The following is a 16642-nucleotide window of genomic DNA, read 5'->3' on the forward strand; positions in this document are numbered from 1 at the left end:
CAGTGAAAAGAAAAGATTTCAAAGAGCAAATAAAAATGTCTTTCCTCAAAGATCTTTCCACTGGTTGATTGTACAATTTAAAATCTAAGTAAGCCCAATGCTTTTCATAAAGACCCATATGAAAACAGTTTTGTATACGAAAGCATTGCAGCATAGAAAGGGAACAGAACACAAAGTCATAGGCACAAGTTCAGCACTATTTAACTTAAGCAGCTCTCAGTCACAAACACAGACGCTGGCTTGCAAAATATTTACTATAAACCATATAGCAACGTGCACACACATCGTCCTGTAATTCATTTGCTTTACTGGCATCATTTAAAAATGGCATTTTCATTATAGAAAGTAGACAACAAACTAACAAACTCCACTTTTCCCACATTAGATTCCATTCCAAATAACACTCTTTAATTTCTATAAATCACTAAGAATCATTGAATTCATTGATTCATTTGCTCTGGTCCACTTCAAAAAGTATAAAATGTATGCTTTAAACAGATATAATATATACAAAACCCTGGGTTTATATCAGTAACGCTGGGGGTGAAAAGCACAGAAGGCAGACACATCATTCTGTGTAGGAAATGCCATTGCTCCATACAGCTTATGAATCCTGTGGTTGTACTGGCTCCTTCTATTTCACAGTTGGATTTTTGGGAGGAAGGAGTTTGTATGTGTTGAAGTAGCCCACCACCTGCTGGGGAATCTCTGCCAGGACACACTGAGCAAGTGCTTCTTTGGGAGCCTTAAGGAAAAACAAAATCATAGTCACTATACAAACTGGACATCGGCTAGCTTGCTTAGGTGTTTCCTGTGTGTCTCATGTAACACAAACTGGCCTTTCGCTCACTCTGTAATTAAGTATGACCCTGAGCTATCCATTCTCGTGCCTGTCTGCCCCGTGCTGGGATTGCGCACACGCGCGCGCGCGCACACACACACACACACACACACACACACACACACACACAGACACACTTGACTGATTATCTGCTGTTTGGTAATACTAGAGATAACTCAGCAGTCATTAGAATGCAGCAATTCCCAGTCCCTAGGCGTGTACCTTAGGAGCAATCCGCATGATAAGAAAAAGGCAACCAATGTTACCTATGGCCTTCTATTTTTTAATGTATCTTTATCTTTTCTCCTTTTCTGAAAGTCAGTGTGTTAAAAGCTTATTCGGTTTGTGCTTAAAGACTTTATGTTAGACACACAAAGGTTTATTAGTTATCTCATGACTACTATATGCAATGTAATATTATAAAATAATTTTTAAAAGTTCTGGGTATCAGTCACCATTCTGAAAGGAGCATGTAACAATCTAATGAACAATCCTATATGAAACACAGTTTGAGATTACAGGAGTGGCCTAAGTTTAAACAGAATTAATTCTGAATCCTTCTTTTCCCAAGCAACCTTCGTGTAACACTATCTGCCTTTGTTAAAACACCAGAAACTTTTAAAAGTCTGTTCATAAGTATCCCAGGCTATGGATGTACCATTGTTTTGCTAATCTTTTCCCTGTTGAAGAACATCTGAGTTGTTTACAGCTCTTATCTATTATGCATAACGCTGCTAAAACATTCACATATAGGTTTCTTAAAAATGTGGATAGAAGACTGTATTTCATATAGCATTATACATGAAATTCTTCTCTGCCCTCTCAAAATAGTCAGCCTGGTCTATCTATTCTGGGGATTCCGAGTCAGCACGGAGGCTATCTCAAGTTTTCAAAAATCAACCAGAACCGAAAAGGAATGCATACAACAACACAGGTGACTCTCAGAAGAATAATTCTACATGAAAGAAACAAGACAAAAACAAAAAACAAAAAAACCAAAGGCCAATCCTTTACTTCATATACAGTATGATTCCATTTATATAGAACCTTTTTTGTAAGTGGTGCCTCCCCTAGACTGGTGGTCCTGGGTTCGATAAGAAAGCAGGCTAAGCAAGCCATGAGAGTAAGCCAGTAAGCAGCACCCCTCTGTGGCATCTGCTTTGGTTAGTGCGTCCAGGTTCCTGCCTTGACTCTCCTGGATAATGGATTGTGGTAAGAAAGTGTACGCAAAATAAAATCTCTTTCCCACGTTAGTGTAGGCCAGTGTCTTATCACAGCAAATACATGCGTAAGACGGCACCCAAATTCATCCTCTCTGCTTCTTGACTATAGATGTACTGTGACAGCTGCCTTAAAGTCCTTCCTTCATGCTGTTCCCACCACAAGGGACTATTAACCAAAGCAAACTTTTCTTTCCTCAAGTTGCCTTTGCCAGGTAATATTTCATAGCCACGAGGAAAGCAAGTAATACAAAAGAAAGAACTTAACATGTTCACAATATCATTTTAATAGTTTATCATACAATTACAGCAAAAGCACAAAAGATGTAAAAATGCCCAACCAAATCAGAACTCTCATGCAAAAGCAATACCATCCACAAGATCTGTGTTTACGTCAGAAAGAACGGTACTCACATTCTGGAACTGTCTGAAAGGCACGAACTGAACAATATCTCTTATGGCCACCTCGCCTGAAGGGGAGCGAAGACTTCCACCATCACCATCTAGAAACTCCATGGCACTAAAGTCAGCTCCGCCAACTCCGACAATGATGATAGACATGGGCAGCTTGGCAGCATTGACGATAGCCTGTCTGGTTTCATCAAGGTCTGTGATCACACCATCGGTGATGATCAAGAGAACGAAGTATTGCTGCCAAAAAAAGAAAACACATCTACTGAGCAGGTCAAGGTTAAACAGTGAGAGGAATGGTCTAATGAGTCTGTCTCTCTCAACTCATTTTACTTACCGGCCTGTGTCTAGGATACCATCTGCATAAAATACTCTCTAATTCTTTGATGACAGGCACTCACTCTTACAAAAACTGAACACTCATTAGAAGAGCAACACACCACAGAATAGGTTGGAAAAATACACAGAAGACATCTAAATGTCGTAGATAAACCTTTCAAGCAAGTAGAGGAATAAACACTCATTAAACTGAAGCCCTGAACATTTCAGAGCTTGGAGCAGGGAGCAAATGGCAACTCCTTCCAAACCTTCTGAAGGAGGATTATCTGCCCAGCTATAGCACTTGCTTTAAAAAGTTTGTCTTCTGTGATGAAACTTTCCATAGTAGTAAAATGTCATATAAAATTGGGATTTCATTTTCTTGGGACAGTTAAACTTAAGACAACATTGAGATTTTTGAGAGTAACTTAGAACTGTGAGTGTGTTTTCTCCGACCCAAGTTTCAATACCTGGACAAAGGGGGCGCCCCACAATGCTTGTCCTTACAGCTTAGGAGATTTGGTACCCAACATCTGACTAGTAGTGGTCAGCAAGTTCAAACCTCTGTAGTGTAAGTGACACAACACCAGCAACTGATAAAAGTACTCAAAGACCTTCACGTGAAGTATCTTTCCTAAAAGTTAAGTAATAGCCTTTGTTCCTTTGGTTGGTCTTTAAAAAAATTTTTTTTGGGTTGAATCTAAGTAAATATATTTGTAAAAGCAAGCACTATTTTGTTTTAGTGATAATTAATTGCAACAGATACTGCTCCCAAACCAATACTGAATACATCATCATTTCTTGTTCTTGATGTAGTATCTTGACAAACTCGATAAACAACAGTATGGCAACTGGGAAGAAGTGCCAACCCTGTCCTTCCTGTTCCTAAGCCTAGAGCACTTACAGAAGCTGTCTGCTGTTGTGTGGCTGCAGCTGCAAACCTGGCCACGTGGTTTATAATTGGAGAAAAATTAGTTGGTCCATACAGTTTTATCTGAGGAAGACAGGTCCGATAAGCCTCTATAATGCCTTGGATTCCTAGATTTAAAAAAAAAAAAAAAAGCAGTATTAAAAATTCTCCAATATTATTTGTTAACTGACAGTAATGGGAACACAGTTATATACATAATGGGTCGGTGAATAATGGCTATTATTCCAGCTCTGGGGAGTCTGGGGTAGAAGTATTTAATCACTTTAACTATAGTGAGTCCACGTCACAAACACAAAACAAAAGAGAAAAAAAAAAAAAAAAAAAAGATACAACGCAAACAACAAAACCAAAACCAAAATCAAGCAAGGCTTGACTAAGGAAAAGTTCCACATTCATGAATTCTTCATGGCTAAGCTTCATTATAAAAAGCTACAACACAGTCTCGCCGAACCGAAAGCATGCATTCTTATCTCAGATAGGACTGCTATATTTATGCTTAATTTTTTTTTAACTTTTAAATTTTATTTTATTAATTTATTCTTAGTACATCTCAATGGTTATCCCACCCCTTGTATCTTCCCATTCCTCCCTCCCTCCCATTTTTCCCTTACTCCCCTCCCCTATGACTATGACTGAGGGGGACCTCCTCCCCCTGTATGTGCTCATAGGGTATCAAGTCTCTTCTTGGTAGCCTGCTATCCTTCCTCTGAGTGCCACCAGGTCTCCCCCTCCAGGGGACATGGTCAAACATGAGGCACCAGAGTACGTGTGAAAGTCATACCCCACTCTCCACTCAACTATGGAGAATGTCCTGTCCATTGGCTAGATCTGGGTAGGGGTTTGAGGTTTAACTTTAACTTTATGCTTAATTTTAATGTGTTTTTGCTGGGAAAGGTGCAGCACTTAAAACTGATAAGCAGAAAAAAAAATTACTGCTGAGTGGAACGCTTATTTGCACATGCTCTATAAAGTTCTATAAAAATGTATGGTAATAAAACTGATTAAGTCTAATTAATTAGATGATATAATAAGGGGCAAGCAAGGTATAGTGGATAGTATTAATTCTAAATATTCGAACATAGGCTTTTTCCTTAATTTTTCTGTAGAAACTGAAAACTAGCCTCAGGCCTCCCAGTCTAATTAATTAATAGCAAGTTGGACAGGCTAAGTAACTTGGACAGCTGGGTGTAGTGATAGATCCAATACTCAGAAAACTAAGGTAGGAAGATTCCAAGTTTATAGCCCAGGCTTATGGCAAGATCCTGTTTCATAAAAAAAAAAATTAAAAAGAAATATGAAGCTGGGTGTGGTGGCGCACATCTGTAATCCTAGCAACTCAGGGAGGCAGAGGCAGAGGCAGAGGCAGAGGCAGAGGCAGAGGCAGAGGCAGTCAGATCTCTGTGAGTTTAAGGCCAGCCTGGCCTACAAGAGTCCAGGACAGCCAAGGCTACACAGAGAGACCCTATCTGGAAAAACCAAAGGAAGGAAAGAAAGAAGGAAGGAAAGAAGGAAAACAGTTGTGATCTAATTACAAGTCAAATGAGTAACGAACAAATGTGCCAATGTCATTTAGATGTAGAGACATTTCTGTTAGAACATCATAGCTTGGCGAGTGGGCTAGTATCCTTGGTGAAAAGCACTGTCTACAAATGAGTATCCTAGTTACATGTGTTGATTCTGTCCTCTGACAGCACAGGATGCAGGCAAATGTTCTGAAACCACACAAACTATTCTCTGGTCCTTTCTAAAGAAAGTTTATTTTCTTACTTTAGTGTATTTTTAATTTTTATTTATTTAATATGTGGTGTGTATGTGTGGGACACACAAGTATGTGTACAGTTATGCACACTTGTGCATGCCACACAGAGAGCAGAACAGGCCAGCAGGTGACCATCATTGCTCGCCACCTTTTACCTGACTGTAGGATCTCATAATTTTGGCTAGCCTAGCTAGCCAATGAATTCTCAAGCTCTACCTGTCTCTGCTCGCCAATGGAGTTGCAGGGATATGCAGTCCATGCCTAGCTTTTTAGATGGTGGTGGCGATTTGAACTCAGGTACTCATGTCCGTACAGCAAGTGTTCTTACTCACTGATTTATCTCCCAAGCCCTGTGAAAAATCTTGTTTCTCGGTTTAAATCAACAAGGACAAGAGGAGAACACCAATTTTCTCCTCTTAAACTTTAAGAGTTCCAAGAAAGTCCTTTGGTCCTTCTGGTCATACTAAACTCAGAAACAAGTAGTCTTGAGCAACCTGTGAGAACAATTCACACAGAGATGTGATTTTGCATGTATAAACTGATACTGTAACTAGGAGCTGGTCTAGCAGTAATAGCAATAATAGTAACCGTGACTAGCAGCATCATTAACTGCGATGAAACCCACAGTAGAAAAGCTGAGCATGTAACTTCAGCCACAATAGTTGCAGTGGTCTGAGTAAGAATGACCCCATAGGTCACCAGGGCATGGTATTATCTGAAAGGATTAGGAGGTATAGTTTTGTGGGAAGAAGTGTCACTGGGGGTGGGCTTTGAGGTTCCAGACGCTCATGCCCACCCCAGAGTGTCCCTCCTCCTCCTGCTTGCAGATCTCTATGTAGAACTCTCAACTACTTCTCCCTTCCTGCTACCTTTGTATGCAGATGTAGAACTCTCAGCAACCATGACCACCTATGTGCTACCATGCTCCTCACCATGAGGATAATGGACTAAACCTCTGACACTATATGCAAGCCCCAATTAAATGCTTTCTAAGAGCTGCTGGGCTCATGATGTCTCTTTCACAGCATTAGAGCACTGATGAAGATGAAGTATTTTCTCAGTTTGTATTATTATGCTTGCTCTGCTCTCTGAAGGTTTTAACAATCTAATCTCTTCACAAATATAGTCTACAAGTACTCACCTAAAACTGAATTATACTGAAAACCTTCCTAGCATTAAAGCAACAAGTGAAACGTTATACCTAGGCAACTAGGCTCAATAATGTCTTTTTTAAAAGGGAACTTAACTTTGATATCTTAAAATAAGGCTGTAGTTTTTCTATGTAGCATTTCTTGATCTACAAGCAAACTGATTGTTTTTCTAGTCTATAAACCAAAAGTGAAACGGCTATGTGCTTGATAAACAGACCAAGAATGGGTTCACACTACTTATAAAGTAATAAACTTCTAAAATGAGTTTCAGATAATATGTCATCTATTTTCCAAAAACTATTCCAATTTTAGGTAAGCACCAAACATATTACTTATTTTATTTTTAACAAGAAATGTCTTTATGTACTTTATTATAAAAAAATTTATAAACAAAATATCAGATACCAAAATTAACATATTAACACACATACACTAATCTTAAAAGAAAAATTCAATTATAAATATCCAGAAATAAAAGGGGTCACAATCATGTACCAAAAGTGTCTCAAGAAAATACTGACTTACTTAGAACAAAAAGAAAACAGCCCCCAGAAGGGAAGCCGTGCTCTTTCACCCTGTGATTATTTCCAAAGAGAAGGAAGGAAGACCTTTCCTTCTAGAAGCTATGCACTTTGTGGAGTCTAAAGGGAATCCTTTGCAGGATATCAACTTAAGAACCTAGAATTCTAAATTAACACCTCCAACCCCACACCCACCTTTCTTCCCCAAAACACTCGGTCTTACATAATTCAGTAAGAGCCTTGGGAGTATAGGTTGCTTGTTTAATGTGGTTTTTCAAAAAATTATTTTTAATGAGGAAGCACTTGTTCATCTGAAATGTAAAGTAAAAAACTGAAAGGAAACACAAAGGCCGGTTGCCCGCTGTCTACAAAGATGTGCTGGGAGCTCAGCTCTCTGTTCTGGTCTCATCCTATCCACTGAGAGAATACCACGCTAGCAGCAAGAAGTGTGAAGACTGACACTTTATCTGAGAAGAACCACTGTTTCTCTGATAGCTCTCTCAGAAGTCTTTGATACTGAACTACTCATTTTATGGGGGGTTTCTTTATAGTCAATTCGCATGTGAAAATACCTTCACTTTCATGATGAAGATGGTGAACGGTTTTGTTCTACTTAGATTCTTAAGGTAGAAGGATTTACTTTTCATCATAATATTGATTCACCTCGTAATTATCTTTACCACCGTAGTCACCAAGCTGGGGTGATTTTTCTAGTATATATAACAGTAAGTTAAATGTGTCTCAAACTGGTATTTAGAAATCAAATGTAGTTCTACCCAGCAAGAAAAAGACAAGGGTGAGTGAAGCTCTACTTACCATTACAATAGGGGTTCGAGGGGTTAAAGTTCATTGGAAATTCATGAGACACCTGTTAAAAGAAAAAAGGGCTGCTGAGGCCTGTTTGCTAGTCCAGAATAAAGCTTTTAAAAGGAGCTTTCATTTTACCTGCCACTGAGGAGGCACCTGAGCTCCAAAGCCAAAAGCTGGAAACATCTTATCACTAAAAAAAAAAAAAAAAAAAAATAGATAACAAGTCAAACCAACTTTTGCTTAAAAAAAAAAAAAAAAGCTGTTTATAATTATTTAAATAAAAATATGTGCTTAAATTTTAAAAACTCAAAGTCATAGAAAATTACAAACAAAAAATTACCTAGCACTCCCTAAACTACACGCCAGTGCTAACACTGGAAAAACTCCCATCTTAAATGTTTTCTGTGCATTAAAAGGGCAAATAACGTACACAGGTGTGTGTGTGCGCGCTACCTATGTGACACTCCCCTGTGCCTATCAAAAGCCAGAGGAGGATGCACAGTGTCTCCTCTATCACGTTCCCTGTTGATGCCTCGAAAGACAGTGTTGCTGCAGCGGACAGAAGGCGGCAACTCCGGTGATCTGCCTATCTCTACTCCCTTGCAGTAGCCACATCTGGCTTCTTAGATGAACGTAATGATTTGGACTCAGGTCCTCATGCTGCCACAGCAGGAGATCTTACCCACTGATCCATCTCCCTATAGCCCTATATGTACCTTTTATAAAAATAAAATCTGTAGGGCGAGAGATGGACGGCTCAGTGGTTAAGAGGACGCCTTGTTTTGGCAGAGGACCTGGGTTTAATTCCCAGCACGAATCTTGAGGCTAGAACCATCTGCAAATCAAGTTCCAGGAGATCTAATGCCTTTTCTGATTTCTACAGGTCCCTGAGTACACGTGCTGCACATACATCAGACATACACTAATACACACATACATACATTAAATGAAGACATAAAATTCGTCCCAGAACCTACTACTTTCTATTTTAACCTTGTGCATTATTTCCCTGAACAAATATGAAGAAGCCCCACCCCACACACCAAAAAAGAGAACCTCTATTTTCTTTTTCAAGAAACAAGACTGTGTGGCAAGTAAAACCTGACCTGAAATAATAAAGTTACTTACAGCATTTACTTATGTCACTTGATGGGAATATTCACATATTTGACCATAGAAATATTGTGCAAAGTCATATATTATAAAAATTTGAAGTTTCTCCAAGAAAACATATGTTCACCTGGAGCCTGTGGCTTATGAACACAGAGTATGACCTGGGTGTGTAACACTTGAATTGGTCCTGAGTTGTTCAGGGTTTGGGCGTCCTCCCAGAGCCACACCGATGAATGGCCAACACAACTGGATGCACTGTTTTCTATGGGAACAGTCTCTAGGCTTATTTACTACGTTTATTTATTTACATGCTTGTGGCAATACGTATGTGGAGAACAGAGGAAAACTCAGGTTGTCAGGTATGGTAGCAGGCACAATCACCTCATTCATCCTGTATTAATTCCTAATATTTGGGGCTTATTTTCCATTAAAGATTGAACCCACGTGATATTAGAAATTTTGTTCTAGTCTGTCTGTAACGTTATTTAGAAATGTTCACAGATTTTCTTTGTAAATTCTTTTATTAACACCCAAAGGGAACACCAGTCTCTTGTAATACTGACTATAGGCTCCTAGGGCCGTATGAAGCTATTTTGTGGGTGCTGGAGATCTGAGTTCAGGACTCTCTTACTTTCACAGAAAGCGCTCTTCCCTGCTGAGCCATCTCTACACCCCCCTTTTTGGGCTTTAACATTAAGGAATTTGAACACATAAAAACTCTGCCAAGATTACGGCTTTTATTGTCTTACCAGCTATATACACTGCAAATTATAAGCCAATCATATATTTTCCCTCCTAAGAATTCTCAAGTTTACTTTTGGTATTAAACTTCTTGAAAAAGAAGAAACAGCTGTTCCCCACCAGCAGCACTGCCTCCTTTGCTAACTGACACTTGGACTGTGGCTTCACCTCCAGTTCTCGGAGCCAGCTGAGGCCAGGTGGCCAGGTTCTGGCCCGCGGAGACATGAATACAAGACTTTTTTTTTCAGCATCATCTGAATCATGCATGCCCCAAGAGGGAGTGCACCTGCAATTGTGGGCCCCTGTCTCCTCTTCCTGCTGTCTACAGAGCCTCACGGATTGTGGGCTCCTGTCTCTTCTTCCTGCTGTCTACAAAGCCCCAGGGATTGTGGCTCCAGGACTAGAAGCCGTAAACTGAGAATGGCAGGCGACAACGCTACTGCTATTTTGTGAGGCTGCTTAGTTGAGAATCTTTTCAAGTTTATAGTGTTTGAGTTTTAACATAATTTACAGGTATGAACCGTGGACTCAAATTCAAGTCTTTGTCAATGTCTTCAGACAGGGTCTCACTATGTGCAGCCCTGGCGGTCCTGGAACTCATTACGTAGACCAGGCTGCCTCAAACTCACAGACCACCTGCCTTTCTCCTGAGTGCTAGGATTAAAGTCGTGTACAGCACACCCAGGTTCAAATTTCACTCTTACGCAATATGGTGCGGGTACAATCCCTTCATTTTGGATGCGATTCTCACTAAAGTCACATGTGTGTACATTCAGATTATTTCTAGCCTGCATGCTTGGTTCAAATGATCAAGTATAGTTTTATACTCAAGCTTGGAAATCAGTTGTTACTTTTTCCCTGTTTTTTTTTTTTTTTTTTAAAGGAGTAATTTTTTTTAATTAGTATAATGTATTGGCATTACATCCTGACTGTTATCCCCTCCCTCCTGTCTTCCAGTTCCCACCCTCCCTCCCTCTCCCACTGTATTCTCCTCTCCTGACCTCTAACAGAAGTGGACCTCCTCCCCCACCATTTGATCACAGAAATAAGTTTTAAAAGCTGTTAAAGCAGGGCTGAGAGACCAGTCAGAGGGTAAGAGCAATCACTGCTCTTGCAGGGGGCCCAGGCTTGGTGCCCAGTACCCACACCCTCATACTGCCTGTTCCAGGAGATTCGCCACACCCTCTTCTGACCTCCACAGGCACCAGGCACACACACACTGCACACACAGGTAGAACACTCATCCACACAAGAGAAAATCAGTAGATCCTTTAAAATAAATACTTTAAAAGTTAAAAATAAGAACCAAACAAAAGAAACTGCTAGAGCAAATTTAAACTCCCCTTTCCTTCCTCCCTCCCTCCCTTCCTTCTTTCCTTTTGAAAAATGGCTGGGTGATTCTGGCTCCTTCTTCTATCTAGAGAACTCTAAGACTTTCTGTCAGGGGTCTACCATTCTGATTTAAACTGACTAATTCTGAGAGAAATTTCATTTTACATCATACCATAAGACTTGTCTTTCCATTAAATATGGTTTCTTCTTAATTATTCAGTACATTTTTTTAGTTTACTTTTCTAAAAATCCAAGATCTTTTACAAAATTTGTATTCAATTATAATGTGCACTATGACCTTTATTCACTATACTCTTAGTGAATATAATTTAATTAATTATTGACATAATAATTTTGTTGTTGCTGGCTAGCAAAAAGTTGATTTTTTTCCCCTTAATTCTGTATTTGTCCCTTTTTCTGATACTTTCTAATTTTTAAAAATGCATTCATTTAGGTTTGAATTTGTTCATTACATGTTTCTAAGAATTCATGTGTGAAATTAGTCTAGTCTTGTCCCATTTTCAGAGTGGCTCTGTGATGACTGGTTGATTGCCATCTATGGCTCATCCTCTATTTAGAGCAGTAAAATGGTCTCTGGTACATATTAGCTGTTATAAGAAATCTATTATGCTTGTTGTTGGTTACAGAATCCCTGTGATTTATTATTAGATGCCATTCTTTCTATCGCATGAATGAAGATTTACAGATGTCTTTTTTCTGCTCATACAAAGAACAGAAAACCAGCTTTAATTGTTCTGTGCATGACGCACACCTCATACATTTATAATTTTAGGACTGTATAATGCTTGTGAGAAATTATATGTTTTCAGAACAACAACAACAAAATAGACGCTGATACTCGATCAGACCTGACAGGATGCATTCCTCTCAGCATGCTGGACACAGACATCCTGCATCTTTCATGTTCCAGTACCAAGTGCTTCAGCTGCTGCTCCTCATCAGAACAGGACAGCTTCAAAGAAAGCTTCCAATCCCAATTGGTCCAGTATTTCAGACTGTCTCACGCGGGATTCTAATTAAGCCTGAAATTTCTCAACATTTAGAAACTGGACCACAAATACTATTCCCAGCTTGTTTAACCATTTTCCCCAATTTTATTTGGGCCTCTACAAAGGTATTATTTGTCCCAAATCAGCCAGAAGAAACCTTAAGAAAATGACACCTCATTTCCCTTAAGGGGGATTGGGTAGGTTTTCGGTTGCTTTCTTGAGCTATAGATGTTTATTTTCATTTTGAGTTGGTTAGAAGTTATTATTTGTCTTATTGAGAGAGAAAACAGGCTGGATTCAGGGATATCGCTCTTTTCCTTTATGGTCCACTCTTAGGTTTGGAGATAGGGATTGAAAAGAAAGAAGGGGGAAATATAAAAATAATAGGGATGGTAGGAGAAAAAGTCAATATGTGAATCTACTCCTCAACTTAAGGTCTCAATTGTTACTTCAAGGTTATTTTTAATTTACTGGTATATAATTTTGTATACAGATGCGAAGTAAGTTTAATTTTAATACATTGGTATAGAATTCAAATTTAAGATTATTCTTCATACACTTTACATATACTTCTACCCTAATATGAGGTATTGTGCCCATACAACTAAATTATAATATAAAGTTCACTTCCAACACTTTGAAAGTGCTATTGCAGGCTGTTAAGGATAAGTAAGTTATACAAGTTAATTGTTAGTTGATCAAATCATGGTTATGTCAATTATTAGTCTATTTTTATTACAAGAATATACATCCTAGGTGTAACAGATAGATATGATTCTATAAAAGATAAGGTAAAATAGGTAGATAAGGTCTTCAAAAACCTCAGAGACCTACAGAGTATGGCACTTAAAGATTTATTGTTTTAAAGATTCATTGATAATAAGACAGGTTAACTCCTGGAAACACTCAGCCTACCTTAAAGAAAATGCTAAGCATCAAAGAATCTGCTTATGGAGATGGCTTCATATATGGCAAGTAAGCCACTGGGCAAAATGCCCTCTTTTCTACCACAGACAGAATTCTGCCTAACAATAGGCAAGCTTGGATGCAGACAGAGTTGACAGCCAAACTCCACCAAGACAAAGTAAGCAAGTCCTCAATAGTGCCTGCCTCACAAATATGTCTGTCAGATATACTAGGCCAGAAGGCTGAAGATGATGCTCCAACATTATAGAGAGTTTTAGGTGACTGCAAACTGCAAACAACAAACTGTCTCTGCCATCTTCTCATTCTGGAAACTGTTTCCCTGCACTCCCTGTTTACTCAGGTAATTAATTTTATTCATTCTTAAGTCTCTGATGGGGTTGAAGACCAGATAGTTTAGTTTTATCATTAAGCTTAGGTGTTTAGGGGTTAAAATGTTTTTAGGTCTAGATAGATGTTTTAAGTTGATAATGACAAGATGGGATTGAAGCTGATTTACAGTCAGAATTTTGGAGGTACCAACAAAGGAAAGATGTTTTCTTCAAGGCTGCCAAATACAAATAGCCAAAACACTATGAATGTAACATTGTTTTGTGGTTCTTCGTGTTATAGGTAGTTTATTGTATATATGTTTAATAATATATAAAAAAATAAAAAAGAAATCTATTATTATTATTAATTATATTTTTAGTGGGTGTGAGAATTGGACCCAGGATTTTTGCATAGGTTGGTACTGACTCTACCACTCAAAATATACTAAGCCCCCAAAACTACTCAAAACTCTAAATATTGAAAATTCATTTAAATATTTTACAGCAATCTTTAGGTTAAGGTGGTCTTTAGCCTTGTCAGAAGTTTCAATTAAAAGACTACTTTCAGCAGAACGTGGTTATGAAATTCCTTAATTCTAGCATTTGGGAGGCAGAAGTAGAGAGACCTCTGGGATTTCAAGGCCAGGCTGGTATACATATTGAGTTCCAAGCCAGGGAGGGATACAGTGAGACCCTTCCTTAGAATGAATAAATAAAAATGTCACTGTCAAGAAGATCATGGACACATGCTAAGAAATGATTACTACTGTTTACAAGATTATGTTATCTAGACTGACTCTAATGATTAAAACTCCAAGGAAATGAGATCAAACAAATGAGTCTTGCTGAATTCTGTCAACCATTAAATGGTGAAGCTATATACAACACATTATAAATAATCACAGCAAAAGTGAAGAGATCAATGGAAAACACAAAGAGATAAAGAAAGAAGTCTGAGAAAGGGCATTGTTCCATCGTTCTCATCCCTCCACCTCTATTACAACACTAGCTATTGAAACAGAAAGGGTCCTTTCTAAGAAATTATGAAATGTGTGCTTCAGTATTTCCAAAGTCATACTCACGCGTCGTAATCTTGAACTACCAATCCCACAGACCAGATGGCAGTCAGATACTCATTAACACCATTAGGACTGATGTAATGCAGGGAGTCTGGAGAACTGGGGTCACCATTGGAGCCAGTGAAGTCCACTCCCACCTACCAAGAAAGGATAGCAGTTTTTACTAAAGAGAGGGCAGGGCTACTTGAGCTTGAGGTCCAAGAACTCTTCACAGACCCTACTACTGCCATTTCCTAACAAATGCTCACAGCATTTCTACAAACAACTGAACAGACCTCACCATGACAACAACCTGTTCTTCTCTTTCTAGATTGAAGAATCACAAATCATTCACTGTATGAGTGACCCCATATTTAAGGAGTGCTTTTTATGTTCGTTTTCTATTCCTTAAATTACTGCAGAATAACCACCGTTTTTATGCATATCTGTTTTCCCTAAACTGGGAGAGATGATTCATCAACTCATCAACTAAGGCAAAATTTCCATGATGAACCTACATGGTCCATGAGGAAGTGATGCTAAATATTGTGTAAACTTCAATGGAAAGTCAACTTAGTAGTAAAAGAATGCTGCAAAATGGAGGTGGGGTGGGCAACAACTAACAACCTAGGTTAGAAAGCTCAGTGTTACTTACAGTAAAATTCAGCTGGCATCCTCCCATGATATAGTCAAGAAATGTGCATTCTACAGTAATCTAAAAACAAACACACACTGTTAAAACCAAACTCTTCAACTACACAAGAGAAACAAAAGGCTCCTTGGCATATACACTTCAGAGCTTGTAAGCTGAATAGCACATGACATAAACATGTGGAAATCAATCTCACACTCGAGCATACAGAACTTCTCCCCTAAATGTCAGGACTCATAAAGGTTTACTATAGCCTAAGTACAGCAATATTGAGGTTAAAATATCAAGGTAAGGGCTAACAAAGTGAGGCCCCTCCTGAGAATTAATAGCCTGTTAATGATTGCTGAGGGAGTGGGGAACATTTTCTTCAAGTGTCACCACAGGTATGCTACTTATGTTCCTGTAAATAACCCTAACCACAGTAATTGAGTCAGTCTTAGTATCTCTCTCTCTCTCTCTCACACACACACACACACACACACACACACACACAGACACACACAGACACACAAAGACACACACACACACAGACACACACACACAGACACACACACACAGACACACACACACAGACACACACACACACACAGACACACACACACATGGGAAAGGGGGGAGGGGGAGAGAATGAAAGTAAAGCAGGACTAGTTGGGAAAAGGAAGGTACAACAGAGTGTGAGGACGAGAGAGGGCGAAGAGGGATGGTAAACCTGTACAAAATGCATTACATACATGTATGAGAATTTCATAATAAAACCCATTATAGTAAAGCAATATATGCAAATAAAAACATCAAAAAAATTCATGTGACTAAAAACAGAAAGGTTTGAAGTATCAATGGCAAAAGAAGAAATGTAATCACTGAAAGTTTTATGTAATAGGTTTAAAATACTGCCAGTATTAACAAACATTTAGTAATCAAGACTTAGAAAATTAATAACAAAATCAAAACATGCTTTCAGCGGGAGAGACTTGGCTTTTCCCCACCATTTATAACTGTTTATGAAGAAATTATACCCAGGATATATGTACTTGGTCAGACCATGTCAAATCTCAATTTCCTAAGACAACAGAAAGCTATCATACTTTGTCTTTCGCTAAGAAGTTGCCAATGGGCAGGTGCTGCTCTTGCAGAGGTTGTGGGTTGGTTCCCAGAACCCACAAGGATGCTCACAACCATCTACTCCAGACCCAAGACACCTAACACTCTCTTCTGGCTTCTAGACACTGCTCACATGTGCATACACCTCACATACATAGTACACACATCTATATACAGGCAAAACAGTTATATACATAAATCTAAAAATATTTTTAAAAAGCTTTCAAACCTTGGAAAATTTCTTTTCCATCTCAAATTCTATTCTTTCCCCCAAGATGACCAGATGCTCATATGATTCCCAGCTGCTTAGAGCAAGTACTTACTTGACAGAAAACCATACTGACACAAGAACTCAGAAAGTGGGAGGTTAAGGCCAGGCGTGGTGGTGCACGCCTTTAATCCCAGCACTCGGGAGGCAGAGGCAGGCAGACTGCTGTG

At 38.9% G+C, this 16642-nt stretch overlaps 1 protein-coding gene across 4 annotated transcripts in view; it reads right to left on the bottom strand.

Moving 5' to 3' along the window:
• Positions 1-16642, bottom strand: part of Cpne3 (copine 3) — a 146882-nt gene continuing 130240 nt past the window's right edge. For 3 of the 4 annotated variants that reach the window (XM_051160599.1, XM_051160605.1, XM_051160610.1), the window contains 7 exons: positions 15107-15166; positions 14476-14609; positions 8098-8152; positions 7969-8020; positions 3695-3828; positions 2476-2712; positions 1-745 (listed from right to left, as the gene is read on the bottom strand). In XM_051160599.1, coding sequence (XP_051016556.1) covers positions 635-745; positions 2476-2712; positions 3695-3828; positions 7969-8020; positions 8098-8152; positions 14476-14609; positions 15107-15166 — 783 coding nt within the window. In that variant the 3' untranslated portion in view covers positions 1-634. The remainder of the gene's footprint in view (positions 746-2475; positions 2713-3694; positions 3829-7968; positions 8021-8097; positions 8153-14475; positions 14610-15106; positions 15167-16642) is intronic. The other variant, XM_051160594.1, reaches the window with a different exon arrangement.

The sequence above is a fragment of the Acomys russatus genome, chromosome 2 (assembly GCF_903995435.1).
Source record: "Acomys russatus chromosome 2, mAcoRus1.1, whole genome shotgun sequence".
Classification (NCBI taxonomy): domain Eukaryota; kingdom Metazoa; phylum Chordata; class Mammalia; order Rodentia; family Muridae; genus Acomys; species Acomys russatus.